This window comes from Ptychodera flava, chromosome 15, assembly GCF_041260155.1.
Source record: "Ptychodera flava strain L36383 chromosome 15, AS_Pfla_20210202, whole genome shotgun sequence".
Lineage (NCBI taxonomy): Eukaryota > Metazoa > Hemichordata > Enteropneusta > Ptychoderidae > Ptychodera > Ptychodera flava.
In genome coordinates, this window is record NC_091942.1 from 17,602,035 (window position 1) to 17,614,558 (window position 12,524).

General features: G+C 37.8%; 1 protein-coding gene across 6 annotated transcripts in view; it reads left to right on the forward strand.

Moving 5' to 3' along the window:
- Positions 1-1,523: 1,523 nt before the first annotated feature.
- LOC139151376 (stimulator of interferon genes protein 3-like) overlaps positions 1,524-12,524 on the forward strand; it is a 32,275-nt gene continuing 21,274 nt past the window's right edge. For 2 of the 6 annotated variants that reach the window (XM_070724144.1, XM_070724140.1), the window contains exon 1: positions 10,582-12,367. Coding sequence is in view for 2 of the 6 variants with exons in the window: in XM_070724139.1 (XP_070580240.1) it covers positions 3,200-3,751; positions 7,162-7,270; positions 8,547-8,788; positions 10,036-10,222; positions 10,485-10,585 (1,191 nt within the window). In the remaining 4 variants the exon portion in view is untranslated. Of the gene's footprint in view, positions 1,737-3,109; positions 3,752-7,161; positions 7,271-8,546; positions 8,789-10,035; positions 10,223-10,484; positions 12,368-12,524 lie in introns of those variants that run through there. The other 4 variants (XM_070724139.1, XM_070724138.1, XM_070724141.1 and 1 more) reach the window with 4 other exon arrangements.

Below are 12,524 nucleotides of genomic sequence, written 5' to 3' on the forward strand. Positions count from 1 at the left end.
CGTGCTAAGATTTTTATATCCCTTTGTAGCCATGGTGACCAAGCTTGTACTGCATGTTCGAGCTGTGGTCTCACAAGAATGACATTTTTTTGATTTGATCGACAATGATCGTTTGATGAGATCAACATTCTGTTTGCTTTTTGTAAACTCATCACATTTGCTTGACGGTTTCAAGGTAGAATGAAGTACATCGCCCAAGTCATTTTTTTCAGTTGTATGTCCCAGCAAAATATTGTTCATTGAGTATTTATTGAAGGGGTTGTTGTAGCACATATGCGTCCGCCAGTGTTCACTCATTTTTTGTAGCTTGTCCAAATCAGCTTGTAGAATTTCAGGATCACTACAATATGTCTTGGTATTGTCAGTAAATTTTTGAGTTCAGAACTAATTCACCGCCAGTATGATTGATGTAGATTAGAAAGAGTACTGGTCCAAGAACTGAACCCTTTGGGACACCACTTGTGACGTATTCTCCATTCAGATGATGCTCCATTTATGACTACTCGCTGTTTTGTATTTGTAATCATGCTTTGACCCACTGTAGAATATTTCCATTTATGCCGTGATACTTCATCTTTTCAATCAATCTGGGCTGTGGTACTTTGAAAGTACAAGGAATATATATGTGAAGCTTCCACCTAAATTTGGGTCTGATGAGTCTGTGTGTGGAGACTGACAATTGCGAAATGATTTCTTTTATTTGATGGAAAGGAATTTAAGGTGCTGGTTTTACGAATGGTCCCGAGGAAGCTACAGGGAATACTTTTGTCAATTATATCACCAATTTCTTCAATCTTCTCTCTGATGCCCCATCTGTCTAATGCAGAGGCTACAAGTTACCATTTCTGTTTGGTGTTTTCTTTCAAAACAGACACCTTTCAGCAAAACTATGACATTCCATCAGAGCATGACATTACAAGAAACTTGAAAAAAAAGTACAAGTACTTGAGGACAAAAAACCGCTACTGTATACTGTTATAGTGTACCCATTCCTCAAACTCTCCAGATTTAAGTAATTTGATGAGGCTGTCAAGTTGCTGTGCAATGGTATTGACATGTGGACACTTTGAGTGCACAAGAAAGAAATCTAAAACTAATAAGAGACAGGCATCGTCAAAGAATGACTGTTTATTTTGATCCATTTGTTATGAAAATGCATACAGTGATCATACAGTGTGTCACACTGTGACAGGAGTGTTCATGTGGTTTGAGAAAATTGTCCAATAAAGGCAAAAGATTTTGTGTTAAATTTTCTGTGTGTGTTTTTTAGCCGCTTACCCGCGTACCTTTTAGGATTTTGAGTGGACGCAAAACAAAGAATTTACTTACTTTGGCCTTACGACTAGGATGTAAAAGATGGACTGACAGAACGGGGACAGAACAACCTGATCACCCCTGGTAACCATTTCCTGGAAATACAAACATTCTCAGTGCTTCTTTTTTACAGTTGACCTTATAATCATTATGCATAGCCACACCAACAACTTGCCTTTTATGGACGGGGTTAACTTGCTCCTCGGCCGCACGATCTTCAAACATTAACTACAGCAGCCATTAGCAAGATCTACACCGCCTGCTCGCGGTATTGAGGTGTTCCAGTTCTATTCTGCAAAAAAGGAAGACACCTGTGTTGTTTGTGTTAACAGCCTTCTACAGTACAGGGCAAACTTCACCTCCAGGTTTTTAATGACATTTTAATGTTCTTGTAGATGTTAGAAGACTCTACCCGACATTGTGTAAGCAACTGTTACAAGTGTTATGCAATTATGTACCTTGGTATTTTTACTGCCATTATTGCCAATTACAAACAACAAGAAGTTAGTCATCCTATGAACAATCGTCGTAATACACTAACGTACCGCGGTTTTGAAATCCCCCTTTTCGCCTGATGTTGACTTTTGACAAAGGAAATGTCGATAAAATGTACACTTTTGGCCTCTTGCTTACCCCCAGTAAGATTTTAACAATCATTTGTGGTAAATGTAGATAAAACGTAGGCTTTTGACCCCATTGAGGTTACGTTTTGTTGTTCAAACTATCCATGGTATACCCGCACCCTATTCGGCCGATCGATCTGGGGTGAGTGCCCCTACTATACCCGGGGGCAATCTATAAACGCTATGAAATATTACTCTTGAGGTAAAATATATCTTTCTTGGGTTTCCTGAGCCGACACAAACTGATCAACTATGAATCCACGAAAGCAGTATTATCGCGCATTTACGCGCAAATGTAGCTGAGTCTGCGCACTTAATGAAGTGGTAAGAGATCTCCCAGGAAATCACACGGGCGATCATTTGTCGCAAACTATTCGCACAAATTCCACGACCTAGTGAGATGCTTCAGGGGCGAGAACCCTTCATTTTTATTAACACCCACCCGAACATAATTTTCCCATGGTTCAGAAAATGGATGGTGGTTTTTGTAAGCGTAAATAAACCTAACAATGACTCACACACATGAGGCCACACTCGAGTTAGACAAGCCTGTTTTTACAAATCATGCAGTTAATATTTTCCTGATTTATACGTAAACATTTACAGAACGACAGAACCATGACTCAGAAACGGGTGAGATACTTTTGGGCGAAAATGCATCGTTTCCATCAAACCACGGGCTACTGCAGGCATTATTCGTCTAGAAGTTATGAATACGATAAATAAATGACATGCATTGAACTTTTCACTATACAAGCCTTACCTTGGTCGAGTGTGTGCCTATTACTTTAACCTCGCTATCGCTGTATAGTATTCCAAAGAAACAGTCTGATGATCGCTACAGAGGACACTTGTAGCGTGAAACTGTGAATAACGCCTAATTCTGTTTTCTACTTGTTATCTATTTTTACCGTAAATCGCTCTGCCATACAGATATTGAGCACTGTTTTACACCGTGAAGATTTCCGATATATATATATATATATATATATATATATATATATATATATATATATATATATATATATATATATATATATATATATATATATATATATAATATATATATCGGAAATCTTCACGGTGTAAAACAGTGCTCAATATATATATATATATTTACACACGCGCGCGCAAATACGGGAGAGTTCCCTGATTTATGTGATTTATCCCAGGTGTCATCGAAACGACCGAGTTAGTGTAAGTGGTTCCACATCCAGACGTCGTTCAGTTGCCAGTCCGATCGGCGTCAGTGTACTGTGGCCATGGCCAGCGAGGAGAACAACGGCTTCGGACCAATACCTCGAAGACGAGGCAGTGCTTGGGTGAAGGGAGCGTCCATCTTCTTCGCGATGTTGTTCCTAGCGATAGCAATGCTTCGTGAATTTTTCGACTATCCTGATAGGCTGGAAGAATGGTATGGGAAACAGATATGGCCTTCTAAAAATGAAACAGTGAAGATGGAACAAATGTTTAGCACTAGTCTGGCCAGATTTCTTGTCATTTGTTCAATGGCAGTGATAACGTTGATTCTGAGCGAAGCTATTCGACGACTGTGTTTACTGATAGAGGAAGTACGTCATCGGCATGAACGGTACGATGGAAAGTTACCGAAAGTTATCACGGCGACCTTTGGAGTTCGACACTACCAGTATCTTCTCATTCTTGGGTTGGCGGTTTTAGTCGTCGTCTGCGGTGTCCCTTTGGCGTTTGCTGATCCGTTGCTGTCGCAATATCTCGTTCGCTATGGAGATCTTACTGGCATACTGGCAAATATAGCAGTAGCCTGTCTTGTCAATGTATTTTTCAGCCTTAAGGTAAGTAAATATTTTGTAAAGTTTCGAGAGCCGTTAGTCATCGCGTAAACAGACAGACAAATAGACAGATAGGCAGCAAAATAAGGGGCAGTGCCACAAGTACTATTCTACAGAGAGTAAGTGTTCAGGGCCTACAGAAGCACACAAAAACAACGGTGAAAGTATGTAAGAGAAGAACTAAGCGCCTCAGTTATGCCACTTTCATTAACCGCTTACATGTATTCTCATGAGTTGGTCAAACAAACACATGCTACCATTTCTTTGTGAGCGAAAGTCTTCTGGACTCGCCGAAACCGTCTCCGAGTCTGACGCTACAATGAATGTCTTCCCTACGTCATCAAACCCACAGGTACACTTTCGGAACAACTCAATTGTCAAAGACGATTAACGCAGCAATGAGGAAATTCTGACAAATGATGAATTACCTTATATTCGCTCAGTAAGGGAGCTTTCATTTATTATGAGGAGGTCGGCCGGAATTTTCTCGTTGCTGAAATATTGTCCTCCCCTTATTCCTTTTTTACAAATGTGACCCTCCCCCTTCACCGAATGGTGCAAACTTCACCGGTTAAGACACTGTCACTGTCCGAAGCAAACTGTCTCCGTCGCATGTACCAGCTGAATATCAACATCAACATAACACTGAGGGAAGTGCTGCAAGTTGCAATAGGTGTTTTATGAGCTTTCGATTCTCCTTATATAGCAATGTTAGTCCGGAATCATCAAGAATCGACAGACATGCTTTTGAACCGATCCTCTAAAAATTGCCTTGTGAACTGAGCGATCATGTTGCTATGCAAATTAATGAGGCAAGTGATGAAACACTTAGTGATGAGAGCCAGGGTACTTCATTTTAGGTAGTCCAGTCAAGTGATGGTTCAAGACTAACATTGTCATATAAAGAGAATCGAAAACTTATAGAACACCTATTGCAACATGCAGCACTTTCCTGTTAATGTTGATATAAACTTCTGAACTTGCTATACTAGGTACTTCGGTATTTTCATGTCAGGAGATTATCATTCATATATAATATATATATATATATATATAATATATATATATATATATATATATATATATATATATCACATAGATATATATATCACATAGATATATTAATATATTATGGGTATTTAAAGTTCCATTAGCTGTATCTTCTGGCGATTTTTCCGTTAGTTTTGATTGAAATGATCACTGGCTCATGTTGAAGAGTGTGTCAAATAACAGAGAATCGCATATTATTCGGAAACATTACGTGCCCGACAACTAAATAACATGTGATTTTACAACGAAAATTTCAATTTTTGTCCGGACAGAAATACAAACTCTGTTGACACGCGGATTCCAACGTAGGCATTCTTCTGCACCTGCGCGAGCCATTTACAGCAATTTAAAAATAAATATTCATTACTTATGCCCGGTACTTACGTCGTAGTCCATTGTCCGAACACGTTGCGTAGCCAGATGTCTGGCAATCCACGACGCAATGTTGTTTTGATCCCCCAATAAAGGTGAACTTGTACATCTCGCGTGATCGCGGCGTCACCATATCTGCGTTCTCCCCAACACGCTGAGCATGTGTAACCTCCACAAATGTAATAATCTCCACAAATGTAATATCAACCACAATTGTAATAAAATGCACCCATAAATGTAATATCGCCCATAAATGTAACAAAAATCAACCATAAATGTAATAAAAACACCAACCACAAATGTAATAAATGGTAACCATAAATGTAATAAAAAAAAACACCCATAAATGTAATACTTATCAACCATAAATGTAATAAATCTATTTTGTCGTTGCAATTGAGGAATTAGTCCTTAAATATTAATCTATGTAATAAGGAAAGCAACTCTACACATTATTTATTTCTTAATTGTTTGCGTTTAGTGTGTTTTGCATATTTGAAAGTGTATTTTACGTTTCCCTGTTTTGTGTACAGAACTGATTGGCCATGGCTAGACACAGCTGTAATGTGAATGTCAGTGCAGTCTCTACTTCAGAGTGGGGAAGACTGTATAACACTACGATCCTTTAATGCCGTTTTTCGAAAATTGCTGTTCTTTCTCAATCAATTGCCTCAAATTCGTCTTCAGTTGATAAATTGTGTGGAATAATAGATAGATTGTCTGTATTCCTATGTTGTCCCACTTGAAGTTTGTTCCTTCACTAGGGATGCCAGGATGTCTATTTTGTTCTACTGTTGCAAGGTATGTTCGTATTGGTTTTACTAGATTGAAATATATGTTCTCGTCAACATCATTTTTGTCGTAAGTTTCTGTTATAAGGTTTTATATTTCTCTGTTATTTGTTCTGAGTCATCTGTCATAAACTTTGTGTGGTATCACTGGTTGACGAGTTATTTTGACGCTTCCTTATTATGTAATTATCAGTGTCCAGAACTGCTGTTCCACTTCCATTATCTAATGGTTTGATCAGTACCTCGCCGTTTTCTGATAGTGTTCTCAAAGTATTCTATTCTGTGTTTCTGTAAAGGAAAACTATTTAAGGAAAGTATGCAATAACATTACACTAGTCTGATTAAAGTTATTATTTACTCAGGGCATTGATAAACAAATGATCACATATGGAAGTTCATGTTTATTACATTTATGGTTGAGTTTTATTACATTTATGGTTAATTTGTTTATTACATTTGTGGTTGCGGGTTGTTACATTAATGGTTGACTATTTTATTACATTTGTGGTTGATTTTATTACAATTGTGGTTGATATTACATTTGTGGAGATTATTACATTTGTGGAGGTTACAGCATGCCAGACGTCAACAAACGAGCTCGGAAGGGCAACACGTTTGGACAAAAATTAGCAGTTTTATGTGGCTATAACATCACTAATCATGTTTGTTTCTTCGTAAAACAACATTTTGCAACAAATATGAGCCTCCAACATGGAATTTTCCGGAGTAAAAAATGGTCAAAAGTTACAAATAATGGCCCTTTAAAAATCAATTTTATTGAATATATATCTCAGGGACTTGTTTTATTCATACACATTGATTTAATTTTTTAATCTTTAGAGCAGAGATACTATTATGATATTTTAATGTTTGTGTCAACTACAGCTTTGTGTAAAAACCAAATATTCTGTGTTTAATGCATGTAGTTGTGGGGCAAAATGTTGACAACTTCAAGTGAAATTATTGAAAGTAATGTTCTGAGCTGTATAACACGTTGAAATTTTCTTCAGCTATGGGCTATGCAAATTTCACCCCCAGGACAGGTTTTCAGAGTATGACCCTCCCCGATTCCTCCCACCCACCCCCTTCATAGTAAATGAAGCTCCCTAAGTTTACTTGAAATGGTGTATTTACAATAGACCTTGCAAGAAGAACTGTTGATGTTTAATTTTTGTTCTTTTTACCCATTTGTTTTCTCAGACTCCCTCGGAAGTGGAAATCAGTGAGTTAAGCGAAAAAGATAACCTGAACGTGGCCCATGGTCTGGCATGGTCTTACTACTTTGGATACCTGAAAATTATACTTCCAGGTAAAAACGACACAGTTTGAATAATGGTAGATTATCGAAATGTGTACAAAACAAAATGGTAAACTCAAAACCTCTAAATAAAGCAAACTGCGTTAAGTTCTGAATAAAGTGATTGGATCAGAAATCGGCTCAGGTATCACTTGAGTTGTGTAGCATTTTCGTATCTTTCTTCTTGGTACCTTAGGTTATTTTTCTTATCAACCTTTGCACTAAAGAGTTGATAAGTGCGACATTTTATAGGTATAGTATTTTTCTAAAAATAGAGTTGGCCTGTTTTACTACAATTCCTAATTTGCATATTTAATGAACTTTCCCAATTAGGCATATATATTGGATTTACTTTATCAAAGTTGCCAAAACATGCTATGTACATTGATGATTATACCAGGTTATAGCTTTATTGAAAGTTATTTCGCATTTTCATGTCAGCTAATTTATAATTTACATATCTAATGAGCTTTCACAGTTTGGCATGTATAGCTTGAAGGACTTGACAAAAGGCAATTACACTTGCTATATAAAGTGGTGGTACAATTACAGCAGTCAAAGAAATTAACTATTTTTATTTCAGCTAATTACATACTTGAATACTTTAGACTTTTAGAATTAATCTGTGGTGAATATTCTTCATTATGTTGATCATAACACTTTCAATGAAGTTGCAAACATGTGTCAAAGGTTCAAATTTCACATAACTGCAATATATAATGAAACACATAAGGATTTTCAGTTCGTATCTGGTCGTATTATTCTTCTAATGGGTGCATTTGGTCATTATGCACTAAAATGTTGCCAAATTCAACGTTGCAACATCGATGGTACAGTTAAACAAAGTAGTTTGCCCGTTTCTGTTTTACGATAATTGATCATTTTAACTGTCAATTTTCAACACCGCATTTTATCATTGTTAAAAAGTATTAAAGGAACAAATAAGTATCAATCAATATTGATCAATTTATTGATTGATTGGGTTTTAATAGAGTTAGATCTAGAGAATACTATTATCAAGTCAAAATGGAGCGATCAAATGAAAGCGGGTGGCATCCTTACCAAGCTGTTTATCGTCTTCCCGAGGCTTGCGTCATTCCTGACAACCTGAATACTTAGTCTGTCAACATGCTATGGGGAGAAAAAGAAAGAGTAGTTGACATTAAAAACAACTATAGTGAAAGAATCATCGAAAGTTGCAACCACTGGTCCTTTACACTGAAAGCAACAAACAGTGCGTATTTATCAATATTGGTTATCTCGTTTATTGCTTTATTGGTCTTTATAGAGTTAGAGAATACAATAGAGAATACAACGGAATGGAATGACAAAATGAAAGAGGGTGATTTCCTTGCCAAGCTGTTTATCGTGATTCCCAAGGCTTGCATCATTCCCGAGAACTTGGGAGAAGACTTCGAAGGTGTTGAATTACAGGGGAAGCTCCAACCATTGAGAAAGAATCGAGCTGGAGTAACGGATCGACCGTATATCAATTCAGTGTACAAGATCACTGACCCCCAAACCAACGAGGTAAGTTTTGCTGCGTTGTAGGATATTAGGGACATGAAGTTTCATATTTTTTGGATTATTTTGTCCTTCACTAGTAACTCTTCTTTCACTTTATGAAAAGCATATAATTCAGCTACCAAACCCTTTGTGGGTACATTTAAGTTCTTCCGCCGAGAAAATTACATACTCTGTGTGCAGTATCATGTGAACGACGATACGATTAGGAAATTAGCACCTCATGTCCCGATTCCGGCAATGACAACAAACATATGTACTTGAACATATGAAACATCGCCCAAGTCACTGTGAATACTATCAATAAAGTCACAGACGCATGTGATGATGTTACAGCGACCAAGTGATTCTTTTTTGCACGTACTACTTTCCTTCAAGTACTTTGCAAGACTCTCTCTGAACATTTACATATCACCATAACCTCGGGGATCAAGTAAGGCCCTTTGGCTTGGAAAAAACAACATGATAATTTTTTTCATAATAGATATTGGGCGCAGTGTTTTTCAAGTGCAGCAAATCCTTTGGTTGTCAAAGATAAGCATGATAGACTGAATATAGACATGATAGACTGAAGATAGACATGATGGACTAAGATAGACATGATAGGCTGAGATAATATGTTAGACTGAAGATAGACATGATAGACTGAAGATAGACATGATGATAGACTAAGATAGACATGATAGACTGAAGATAGACATGTTAGACTAAAGATAGATATGTTAGCCTGAAGATAGACTGAAGATAGACATGATAGATTGAAGATCGGGATGGTAGACTGAAGATAGACATGATAGACCGCAGGTAGACATGATAGACTATAGATAGACATGATGGTAAACTAAAGATAGATATGATAGACTTAAGATAGACATGATAAACTAAAGATAGATATGTTAGACTGACGATAGATATCAGAAACTGAAGATAGACATGATAGACTGAAGATAGGCATGGTAGACTTAAGATGGACCTGATAGACCGAAGATATACATGATGACTGTAGATATACATTGTAGAGTGTAGACAGACATAGCAGACTGAAGATCGACATGAAAGAACTGAAGATAGACATGATTGACTGAAGATAGACTGAAATAGGCATGATAGACTGAAGGCATATGTAGCCAAGTCGCTTGCAGTGCCGACCTCCAACACAGACACTATACAATCAGAGCAACAGGTCTTCTTTCAAATGAACCTCGTTTTCATCGATGTCGATTAATTAACCAAGACTCTGTCTCCTACCACAGGCTCATTACTGCATTTTGGAATATGCGACGCCCGTGGATTCGCTGTACCAAATGTCGTACAACCCCGAGGCTGGCTTGAGTGCCCAAGATAGACACCAACAGGTGCAGATATTCATGCGAACACTGCAGCAAATCTTAGACAGAAATCCGGAGTGCAGTAAACGATGCGTGCTGGTTCCCATATCTGGTACGTGGTACATACATCTTGAACCAACCTGGCTTTGATTTTTTTACGCGAATATTGTGTAAGAACAGACTGCACTAGTCAGAATAGATATTCGAGGTCGTAGAAATCATTTTTTTAATTTTTATTACGAGATCAACCGTTTTTATCGTCCTTTTCATTTTCCGTACGATTTATTGAACCTCGTCCTTCGTTTCACAAATATTGCATTACATAATGTACTATTTTCATGCAAACACAGAAATTTGTCTGTTATCTTCTACAGGCGAAGACTACGAACGTTTTCCTCTTGCAGAGGTGATCTTGAAGGCTATAGAACAAGTCAAACGAGAAGAGTACATCATTGAAGATGGCGAAGACGAATGAGGCATTGTGGGTAGAGTAGATGAACCGTCCCTGATGTGCGTGAACCGACATTATGATACTGCACTGATGTGAATACAGTTATGATTCTACCCTGAATGACACACTGTCTCTTTTTGATAAGAAATTTCTCTCTTTACTTAACGATTTAAGTAATATCGTATCTTACAAATGCATGCTTGGAGAAGAGTCCTTTTTTCTGTGTGTTATGTAATGGTTTCACAATGTGAATTCAATTGTTGTCCAAGTCAAGGATTTGAGATCTTTTATCGGAATTTGTATCGAAATTTAAATTGACGCAGTTGACTTTAGGATTTCTGTGAAAGAGTCCTTTGCTTGATGTTCTTTTGTCAAGAAGCGATGACTTGAATTGAAACTGAATTACTTTGAACCGTCGCTGGAGGTCGCTATTCCGTAGTACAGGAATTTGAATTCGGTTTTGGGTGATCCTCAGTCCCGTAAATCTTTGTAAATCCATGTATGACAGTGTGTATTCGTGGACCAGAGAGGCTTTTTATCGAGTGCTTTGTTGTTATTTTCATACTCTTGTCTCGTGCCATTCATAGAATTAATGAATGATTCACATCAAATCGAGTGCATTCGAAGGGTGATTTATTTGATTAGTTAATTAATTATTAATTTAACCAATGCATCAAGGAATATAGCTGTGGTAACGCAGCTATCTGTTGGCGGGGCGGCGTGGGGTAGCGTGCGTCGCTATGCGGGTCATCAAAAGGTCAACCCCGCCACCTTTTGATGACCCCCCATAGCGACGCACGCTACCCCGCCAACAGATAGCTGCGTTTCTACAGCTACAAGGAATAAGCCCACTGACGTCATCTAAGAACAAACACAGGATACAGTTGAAATGCTGTCTCTCTTCATCCTGTAGTTTTTTCAACAAAATGTGAAGAGAGGTTAAACTGTTTCATGTATATGACGACAAGTTGCCTTCGGCTCGTCTCGTTCGATCTCCACGTGAATTCATCTTTCGACTTTCAAGATCTTACATGCCTTCACTGTTCCACTGCTTGTGGTCGTCCATCATGCTACGTGAAGATAACAATGACTTTTTACGGTCTCTTTCGCTTTCAATCGTATATTTTTCTGGAATGGCGGCCATTTTAACTTCAGTTTGTTACTTTTGAGGCGATGTTTTCTTCAAGTTGCCAAAACATTGCTCAACGACCCCGATTTTTATATTTGCCAGTAAGACAGGTATGTTTTAACATTTTCTTGAAGAAAGTATAAATAAATGTTCAAGAAAGTATGAACAAAAGTTCACAACTTTCAGTTCTGAACTTCTTACATGTATTCGCCTCGAAGTTGTGTTCTAATTTCCCTCCATGAAACGTTCAACCATGCTCTAACCAAATCAAGTACCAACATCAGGAGTCACCGTGCAAAGTTTGGTACAAGAGAAACAAAGTACTCAACATTTTACCGACATTTGGAAATTCAAAAATGCCGCCATCCCTCTATGGGGAAAATGATCAACGAACGAATGAACATGATCGAAACTTCCAAATGTTGCTAGGAAACGTATGAGAAAAGAAACCGTATGCACGGACTGACCTGTTACAGCATGCATACATCAAATTTTAAATACATAAAGATACAGCAGTTTAGAAATATGGAATGTCCAAAAGCATACAAAATGAAACCGACACGTCGCATGGTTGCGCGCGCAATTTGGGGAATTCCAAAAACAAATGACGTCAAACTAAATCTAGCAGCATTTACGCTCATGCTGTAGGGAGTCTGTTGTATGAGTCCAGCTCAAAGGTAATTGAAATATTTCATATACTTTACTAAGTCATATTTAATTTTATTGTGCGACTAATCTCATTTTCCATGTCTTAGAGGCTCTCTGTTGACTGTACCGAAAATAGCCCTACGTGTATGTCGGGGATCTTCGGCTGTTGGCCACGCTGGAGAGGCG